At 40.3% G+C, this 10,230-nt stretch overlaps 1 protein-coding gene across 1 annotated transcript; it reads right to left on the reverse strand.

The window, feature by feature from the left end:
* Nucleotides 1-2,668: 2,668 nt before the first annotated feature.
* Nucleotides 2,669-9,253, reverse strand: LOC136421894 (plasminogen-like). Its single transcript, XM_066409465.1, has 6 exons — nt 9,176-9,253; nt 7,526-7,694; nt 6,702-6,755; nt 6,002-6,110; nt 4,288-4,437; nt 2,669-3,510 (listed from the first exon to the last, which is right to left on the reverse strand). Coding segments are annotated over exons 1-6 (552 nt in total). The 5' UTR covers nt 9,245-9,253; the 3' UTR covers nt 2,669-3,509.
* Nucleotides 9,254-10,230: the final 977 nt, after the last annotated feature.

The following is a 10,230-nucleotide window of genomic DNA, read 5'->3' on the forward strand; positions in this document are numbered from 1 at the left end:
ACCATGTAACATAAGGTACATATAACTTTCTGTAATACCATAGTAGGTACCCCCTGACATCTGCTTGGTTTTAAGTCCCACAGTGTAGGAGGGCTTATTATCTTCGCCGAGTACTAGTACTCGGGGAGGATTATGTTTTCGGTTGAAAAATCTGTTGGGTGGGTCTGTATGTATGTCAGGAGCATAACTCAAGAAAACTTCAATGAATCTTAATGATTTTTGGTAGGTGTGTAGTGGTTGTGCAAAGGAAGGTCGAGTTCGAAAATGGTTCACCTTGCGTTTTTCAACAGTACTGCAGCGGACTTTGAATTTTTTGTGTTTGTATGTAGGCAAAAAAAAGTGACGGAAACGTTGATGGATCTTCATGATTTTTTGCAGGTGTGTAGATGTTGTAGAAATGGAGGTCAAGTTCAAAAATGGTTCCCCTGGCATTTTCCGTCGGTACTGCAGCGGGCTTTGTGTGTATGTGTATTTGTATGTCGCCAACATAACTCGAGAAGCTGTCGATGGTTCTGCATGATACTTAGTGGGTGTGTAAGGTTTACAGAAAGGAAGGTCAAGTTCGATAATGGGCCTTCTAGCGGGTATCTAAAGTATTGCAGCGGAGCTTCAAAGTTTGGGGTGAAATTTTCTGGAGGCGCCAGGTTCATGATTTTTTTATAGTGGATGGGTCTTGGGGCAGGGAACAAGTGGTGTAAGTTTGGGCCTCTTGACGACTTGTTTTGAGCTGCAGTGGGCCTTTATGTATGAAACTTTGGAGGAGGATAACTCATGCAGGCTCTGTTGTATCTTTATTGCTTTTGGTACGCAGGTACCTTAGGTGATGATTAACATAATGAAATATATAGTATGCAAATTGGGACTTCATTTACATAATTAAAGAGAGTAATGTATAATCCCATTGAAAGCTGTTACTCGACCTCAATTCAGGGACACTTGGAGGATTGCCTGGCTTGGGATTTAGGTCACCCAGCTGTGTGCCAGCTGTACGCCCTTCATTTGGTAATAACTCAAGAATGGGTCAATGGATCATCATGATTTTTGGTTTGTTAATAGCTTAAGTTATAATTTGATTTAGATAGATGGTAATTATGCATATGGGAGCCAATATGCATAATTGATGAGGAAACACCATATTTCCATAGTGATCAATGGCAGGAATTCGATACTTGTAGCATCTGAAAGTTCATTAAACTTGTTACATATATCAGCACACTCTACACATTTACTAGTCCTGTACCACCAAATGATTTTTAACACTATCTAGACTGGACTCATTCTCCCCCCCCCCCCCCAGGATAACTTCCAAATGGTATGGTGCATGATCAAATTTGCAGCGGGTGATAAGCATGTAAATATTAATCACTCTCCATAATAAGCCTTGATTATTTGGCGAAGATAAAGTGTTCGTGGAACTCTAGTGTTACAGTATGACCTACTTCTTGCTGGCCCCGACAGAAAATAACCAAAAATTGCATCCAAAAATTGCAAAATAAATCATTTTGAAGTAGTGTATGCCAAAAAAAATTATGGGGTCCTTTGGGTAAATATCCAATGCACAACTAAACCAAATTTCAGGTCCTCAGGTTTCAACACCACGACACTGGAGGCCATCATGTGCGACTTTTGTCTGAAAATGACAAAACCTCCATAAAATCATTTTAAAAACTTATATCACAAAAATTTTAAAAGGGTCTGGGGGTATACACGTACTCTACCTGCATACCAAATTTCAGCTAATTTGGTCGACGGACGACCGAGAAGAAGCGATTTGAAGATTTGACAGGAGAAGAAGAAACCTGACAAAAACAATATGTTTCGTTGGCGAAACATAATAAGGAAATTAGTGATTGGTAAGAAACAATTAAATATTGCATAATACAATGAAACGTACAGGGTTATATTACATTTCGTCAATTTGCAAGCTAGTAAGCGGAGTAAACTCCATTTATTCATGCCCTAACATTCTCATAAGTGTTGTGCTGTTCAAATTTTGCCTTTCTTTTTTCCTCTCTTTGTTTCTTTGTTTCTTTTCCTTTCTTTTTTTTCTTTCTTTCTTTCTTTCTCTTTCTTTCTTTCTTTCTTTCTTTCTCTTTCTTTCTTTCTTTCTTTCTTCCTTTCTTTCTTTCTTTCTTTCCTTCCTTCCTTCCTTCCTTCCTTCTTTCTTTCTTACTTTCTATCTATCTTTCTTTCTTTCCTTTCTTTCTTTTTTCTTCCTCTCTTTCATTAAGTTAATTCCTTCTTTCTTTCCTTCTTTTTTGACAAAGAAAACAGACCAAAACCAATGGTTGCCACTAGCAAATTCACAAATGTAAGTTTGTATGACTTTGCATGCAACAGCCAATGTTTTCCCCGCACCTTGTCAGGTACTATTGACTACGTTTTTCTTTCAACAGTAATTTACCTAATTAGGAATCCTCTGTAATTTGCTTGGATCGATTGACAACCTTTTTCCGTGGCTACAACTTCGTACAACAATAGATTAGATGACAAACATTACGTATGTGTGAAACATTCTTTGTCAGCAGGTGACACCAATCACCGAAACAATCTCTTCGTCTTCTAATCGAATCTTAAGACCTAGTTAGTATATGTATGTACCGATAACTTCATTTTAACGCATCAGCAGACCTCCCCAATGCACCGGCACAGCGTAGAAAACACAGTGTCACAAACACATTTATTCACAATCCTATGTTTAAGTACAACAGATTTCAAAAGCTTTGATACAATAAGCTGGTGTGACTATCATATCTTTATATTTGACATCTCCCAGTGCAAAAATAGGTAAATGCGAAAAAATATAGCTTTGTTATTAGAAAAGATAATGACATTCACAAGATAAGGGCCTCACCTGACTGTATCAAGATATCAGATTGACATATGTTAGCCTATATTGCTTAGAAAGTAGAATCCTAAGATTCATTTTGTGTTTTCATGTTGCAGTTTGCGGTCGATCGTACAAAAGTGACTGTACTTTTTGTTGTGTCAATGTAGCTTCATTATCACTCACTCACTCATCTCCGCCGCTTTTCAGTCCTTTCACTGAGGTTTCATTATAAACATACAAGAAACAAACCTTAAATCACACCCAATCTAAAACATTAAACCATTAAAACCATTTAAAGCAATTTCTACAAGACAGCCATAAAAGTTAGTTAAGTTAACGTAACTAACGTCTAAAACAAAATTCTGAAAATTGATGCATAATCAAAATAAGTAACAACAAACTTAAGTATACGTCGATTAGCTGTATCGGTGAATGGCTCACACAATATATATTCATGCGGTATACAAATCGCACTTGTTACAGATTTCCTATTCATCATCTACACCAACTCTACACCAAATCTATCACCCTATTCATCACAACAGAAGTCAATACAGTCCACTTGATAAATTACAAATATCAACCTGTAATATCACAGATTTCATCAATGAAAGCCAGGCGGCAGAAAGTGACGTAAACGTCTCAACATCCGGGTCCTTGAAAGTCGGGCCTTCTATAATCTGAAAGATCAAGCACATCGAACATATGGCCAGGTGACAAGTAAAATAACATTCTATCATCAAAGAACTACCTTATAAATTTCGCTCCACCGTCTATAAAGAGTACTCGCGGCACCTGCATAAAGACCAAATTACACAAAATTCATAACACGGTATTTAAACCTTGAAGAAAGTTACGCTTCGTAGCAAAAACAGTAACATGAATACAACTATTTGCTCTTATCGAACAGTCGGGTATAATTCCCCGTTTCACACTACCCATAATCATTTGCTACGGGGGATCGAAGGTTTGCGGTCACGGTGTCGTAAAACCAGTGTGTTTGGGCAGGTGGACGGCTAAAACGCAGCAAGATTCAATATTTTCTATCACACTTTAAGAAAGAAAGTACTAGATACTGGGGAAACTATGCAAAACAAGACTTAAGGGCTTGTAAATACTTGGTTGTGAATAAAAGAACCTTGCTGTTCAGTCATTCGCCAACCTGATGAAATTATCCACGGATGGAAGACTTCAGGGCATTTTACCCGAGTTTGTCGTTATTCGACTTTTCGTTTTTCTCAGTTTGTGATGCCTTAGGCAATTGACAGGATAATCCTGTAAATAGTGAAAAATCCAGGACCATCCTGTCAACAGTGTAAACTTTCGCACTGTTGACAGGATAATCCTGTCAACAGTACACATTTTCCACTGTTGACAGGATGATGATCCTTTCAGCAGTGCAGATGAACAGCCGCTTCCTTTTGTGATAAAGACTTCTGACCTCAGACGTTCCTTACCATGCGGCAGGGCACCTAGGCACGTTACAGTACTCCCAGCGTGGGGCGGGGTGTGGTTCGGCCACGTAACACCAGGGTTTCGTCCCCCAGTCCGGGTTCCTACAATAGTTGTTCCCGGCCAGGTCGTCGTTCGGATAGTTCACGGGTGTCCTGATGGAAAAATTACAAGTCGCAGCATTGTTTGTTATCTTCGCCGAGTACTAGTACTCGGAGAAGATTATGTTTTCGGTTGAGACATCTGTTGGGTGGGTCTGTATGTATGTCAAGAGCATAACTCAAGAAAGCTTCGATGAATCTTTATGATTTTTGGTAGGTGTGTAGTGGTTGTGCAAAGGAATGGTTCACCTTGCGTTTTTCAACAGTCCTGCTGCGGACTTTTAATGTTTGTGTGTTTGTATGTAGGCAAAAAAAGTGACGGAAACGTTGATAGATCTTCATGATTTTTTGTAGGTGTGTAGATGTTGTGGAAACGGAAGTCAAGTTCAAAAATGTTTTCCCTGGCATTTTTCGTCGGTACTGCAGCGGGCTTTGTGTGGATGTGTATTTGTATGTCGGCAGCATAACTTTAGAAGTTGTTGATGGTTCTGTATGATATCTAGTGGATGGGTAGGGTTTACAGAAAGGAAGTTCAAGTTCGATAATGGCCTTCTAGCGGGTAGCTAAGGTACTGCAGTGGAGCTTCAAAATTTTGGGGGCATATTTTCTGAAAGTGCTATGGTCAAGATTGTTGTGTGGTAGATAGTTCATGCCACAGGAAGTAAGTTGTGTAAGTCTGGGCCCCCTAGTGGCTTGTTTGGAACTGCAGTGGGTATTTTAGTTTTGACCTTCGGACATGAATAACTTGAGAAGGGGTCGACAGATCGTCATGAAGTTTTGTATGTAGAGAGCTCAAATGGTGCTTTACATAATCAATGACTAATTATGCAAATCAGGAGCTAATTTACACAATTGATAAGGAAAGTAAATCCACTGCATTTCATAATGGGAAATGTGACAGTGTTCCCGAAAACAGGTCAACAGAGGGCCTTGCCTAAAAGTATAAATAAACAGATGGGGCATATAAATAAACAGATGGGACACTCACTACACTCCAAGCAGAGGTGTGGGTCCGGTTGGTTTTCAACGTGTTCAGTCTAGGCATTTTTGTCCAACACACGCTTGGCGACATAACGAAAAGGGGACAAAATAGAAAGCCTGACAAAAACATCTAAAAACACGTCAAAAACCAGCCGGACCCACTCCTCTGCTTGGCCATTGGAGAGTACACTGCACCAAAACTGCAACACTGCTAGGTATGGAAAAGTCACATGTACTATGTATTTCAAAATGTGTATGATATGGAATAAAGATTTATTTTATTCATATATATTTACTGTACTATTTCATCATCACTTTCAATATTTTTTCATGACCACTTATAACAAATATTTGCATTTCTATGTTTTTATTTTGCATTTCTACGTTTTGACGGAGGAGGGCGGGGACTATGGGATCGGTCAACAATGCTCTAAATTGCTGCATCTTTTTTGTGCATTACATTAGTTATAATATTGATACTTGGATATCATATTTTAAAACTTGATGTGATTTAGGAGGAAAACTAAATCTGTACATTATTTTTGCTTCTTTGCCTCATTGACCTCGTTTTCATTCTATCATGTCCGCCGCGTGAGAAAGGTGTATGACGAATGCAATCCTTTAGAGTGACGTTTACCTGGTGTGACTTCGTGGTTCCTGTGCCTCCCATCGCTGACAGGGCATCCCGTTCTCGGTAACGCTCACTGTTCCTCGGTAGTAATGTGCGTACCCGGTGAAGCAGTCCACTAACGCACAAGCAAGAACAAGACATTGAAGATTTCTTGACAAAATATAGCTCAACAATGTCCATTTCTATACATTAAATACACATCCTGCCTGCCTCCGGGTACAACTCAGCCCGGGGACGAACTTAGACCCTGGCCAGCGGGAACAACTGTGAACATAAACACTGAACAGAAACAAATAACAAACAGGCCGAAAAGAATAAACAACCCCTCGGGAACCCACTAAAGAAGTCACGTGTTAGTCACGTGTTTCAAAGTCATGTGCTCCTAGCAGTGACGTCAGCTATCCTAAAGAAGACCACAGAGGTAGTCACTTTGATGAGGCTGAAGTTAGAAATCACACGTAACGTTGGGTGCATATCTTTGATTTTTTTAATACGAATCTTTGGGGCAATCCCTTTAGTTAACTGAGTAACTAATTTCCAAGGGAGCCCTTAGACAATCATAACAAATAAAGGATAAAATAGAAAATGCAATGATCATGATCATCACTCTTCCTCTTACATTTTCATTGAGGTGAAGCATTAACATGCGATGGCTTAGGTACAAACAATAGACATTTAGTATTTCTTAGTAAATAAAAGCACTTACTTTCTGGTACAAAGCAATGTTCCATCTTTTTTTCTTCAGGTTCCGGTGCCTTTGCTTGAAAAAGAAAAAATGACTTTGTAAGTCAAAATGCATACTGTAAAAGATGCCTTCTTTTGCGTTTGCGGTAATTATAATTACAATAAAAGCTTATTTAAATCGACAAAGATAAACGCCACACCTTATTGTACGCTAATATTCAAACACATATCAAATTAGCTATTTCGAGATGTCCCTGTAGCACAAATGGCATGGTAGCAGCCTCACAGTTGAGCTCCTGGTTTCAATCAGTTGGTTACTGGGAGACACTGGTTCAATCCTGGGTTGGGGACATCTCGGTTGTATGGGCCATGGGCTCCACCCATCTTTCGGAAGGGACGTAAAATTGTGTGATCCCGTGTTCTAGAATGTGCCTCGAGCAGTGTCGATAAAGGGGAAGGGCTAGCAACCCCTCCTAGTAAAAATGCATCCTGATATAGAAACGGAAAGGAAACTTGCTGCCCTACGTGGCGCTACAAGGGTATGAACAAACGAACGGACGAACGAGTAGCTATTTCAGTTCATAGTTCGAAATTAATGTTGTGTTATTAAGCCCCTGTCACACTTCTGCGTATATTCAAGTCCGCATGAGTTGCGTATTAACATGTTTTTGGTTTTGGTTAAGTTTGCAGCCGAATAAGTGATTTCTTAGGTTCGATAACCAGGCAGCACAACGGTGGATCAAAGTAGAAAACCACCTTTCCCCCGCAAACCCCCAAAAAATGTCAATGCGCAACTCACGCGCACTTGAATATACGCACAGGTGTGACAGGGCTTAGATTTCCTACCTGCGCTTTCCTTGGCCGCAGCGAGGCTAACTGTGCACTTGTGCAGACTGTCCTTCATGTTCTTGGCCTCCCTGTGGCACAGTCCGTAGCTCGCCTGGATCTTTGTGAATTTCTGCTCCAGCACCATGTCAGCCAGACACCTTTTCTGAAGCGACGATTTCTTCTTCTCCTACGTTTTGTGGAAGTCATAACACGCTTGTTCTCATTTAAATGCACACATTTTTAACTTCCGTTACCGTTTGAAGCAAGACGTTCCTGACATTAAGATACGCCACATATAAGGTGCCAAACTGTCGTTTTCAAAAGACAGAATGTCGAGTTTTATGTCGTCATAAAAACGACAGTTTGGCACCTTATATGTGGCAAATCTTAATGCCCGGAATGTCTTACTTCAAACGGTAACGAAAGTTACAAAATGTGTACATTTAAATGAGAACGAGCGAACAATTCATGTACAGTGAATGTGTTAGCGTTTATGATGACCTCTTCTTGCTCTGTTTTCTGCCAGCACGTCACCGGAACGTACTGCGCCTGCGCGAACCACTTCTCTGTAATGTGCATAGGGATTCAGAAAAATAGTTTCCAAATGTTGTGCCGAAAAAGATAGGAAAAATTATGATGCAATCAGAAAACAACAGAAAACCTGTTGGATGTTTGGTAAACGTTGCATCATAATTTTCGCGCAGGCGCAGTACGTTCCGGTGACGTGCCTTTTCTGCCCGCCTACCTGATCAGTGCCTAACCACTACGTACTAGAATCCACTTACAGCATATTGTACCCTGTACAGTTGTCGTGCATTCATTCATGTCAACCCCAATGGTTGCAATTGGGGACTATAGGCTACTAAACAGTACCTTTATACGACATAAATTGTTATAAATGTACTAGCGTTGATGAAGATTAGACATCCAGGTAATGAAATAGGCCAGAAATAGTTATTGAAGCAACTGGATAAAATTTTGAAACAGACAGCATCCGCTATCTTTCGTCAGTGACTAAGGAAATATCTGTTCAGAGTTTTGGTAGAAAACCTAGTTCTGCCAGATCTTTCCTTGGTCACTGACGAAAGATTGCGGATGCTGTCTGAAACGTCTGACTGTTTCAAAATTTTATCCAGTTAAATGTACTAGTATTTCGTAGATTACGAGAATCCCGCAAGATCTCGCGACTTTTCCCTAACACGTAGAGCAAGCCTTCTTCGTGCGCTTTCGCACATTAAATGATGCTTCAGCGTGCTGTGAGTAATTGTCCTCTAGTAATTAACAAATTCTGATTGAATTCCGGCCTTTCAAGTCTTGATTCTCACGTACATGAACAAAACAATAACGGCTGCCGATTTCAAGCTACGCGTACGGTCATCGGAATAGGAATCAAAAGAATCTCGCCCCTCACTTTAATTTATTCATTTAGCCAGGTCGTTGCACCGAGTCAGGTCATTTTGACCCATGACCAGTTTTTCAGATAGTCCCTTTCATAATTGAATTTCCGGACTTCTACATTGTATTACTTCAGAGAAAAACATCGTTCCAGTATGGTATGGTACAAAAGATGGTTGATTGCAATAAACTGTGTTGTTATCGAATGACAAGGGTTATAATGGACTTTTAATCACTATTTGTAGAAACAATTACAACATAATTGCACTGTACCTTGGAGGGTGCAGGTGCGGAGAGGCAAGTGAACACAAGTACAGACAACAGCAGTGCCGTCCGCCACATGTTCTCTTGGAGTCTAGAACATAGAAAAGTTCATCTTAACTCGAGGAAACTTTCCTAGTGCGATTTGAGCATGAATGTCTCCAAAACATTGGCTTTTTACAAGTACACACAACAGAAGTATCTGCTACAATCCGTCCCATGCATGTTTAATACTGACGTTCTCACGAAGTATATCACATACAAAAGTTAATCGCTAACACGAAGAAATTTTAAATGTGATTTAAGCATGAATGTCTCCCAAAATGTTTTACAACGTGGCAATTGTATAGTCAGAAGCAATGTTAAACTTGAATGGGTACGTAATGAAAGATTTTGCCGGAATTAAGCTCATTTTCAAAGATTTAGCCACATGTCTACAAAACGACGATGTAACCACGAAGTCTAGATCATACAAAAGTAAACCTTAACACGAGGATGTACACTGTATAAAAGCTTGACTGTTTGATACGACAGCCGGCACCCATGAATTAATCAACCTACCTTCTGCCTGCTGAATCCCTCAAACATATGAAGTGGGATGATGTGTACCGTAGACCAACAGCTGAAGGTTGTCTCCTGTGAAAGTTGGTGATCGAAGGTGCCTGCGTCGTGCTGGTGGCAACAGCTGAAGTGAAGGTGCGGGCCACCAGAGCTGTTCTTCAAGAAGTACTAATCATTTTCTCTGCCTCCACTGACATCATCACGTAACCCAAGCTCAATAACATTACTTTGCCTGTGTGTGTACGGGCACACGAGCCCCGACGGACTACATGTGAGTCCCTCTAGCTCCCAGGTCATTGACCTCCGATGATGAAATCTCAGAGACGGATTTGTCAGCATTCTACTAAGTCATCGTTGGCATCCCAGAGTATTGTTATTAAGACCCCCCTGAAGGAGGACTTCATCTGTTAGAAGTAAGACTTCTTTCAAACATTACTTAACTTACTTGACTTATGTCGGGTGCCATTCTTCCTTCTGTCGCCCGAACCACCATGGCCGCCCAGAAG

This window comes from Branchiostoma lanceolatum, chromosome 16, assembly GCF_035083965.1.
Source record: "Branchiostoma lanceolatum isolate klBraLanc5 chromosome 16, klBraLanc5.hap2, whole genome shotgun sequence".
NCBI lineage: Eukaryota > Metazoa > Chordata > Leptocardii > Amphioxiformes > Branchiostomatidae > Branchiostoma > Branchiostoma lanceolatum.

What these genes read in the sequence shown, in the direction of transcription:
- LOC136421894 (XM_066409465.1), bottom strand. Translation starts at nt 9,244, where the DNA reads ATGTGGCGGACGGCACTGCTGTTGTCTGTACTTGTGTTCACTTGCCTC. An exon ending in CCGCACCTGCACCCTCCAAG is followed by an intron (nt 7,695 to 9,175) that starts GTACAGTGCAAT and finishes CACAAAACGTAG; the next exon opens with GAGAAGAAGAAATCGTCGCT. An exon ending in TGCGGCCAAGGAAAGCGCAG is followed by an intron (nt 6,756 to 7,525) that starts GTAGGAAATCTA and finishes TTCTTTTTCAAG; the next exon opens with CAAAGGCACCGGAACCTGAA.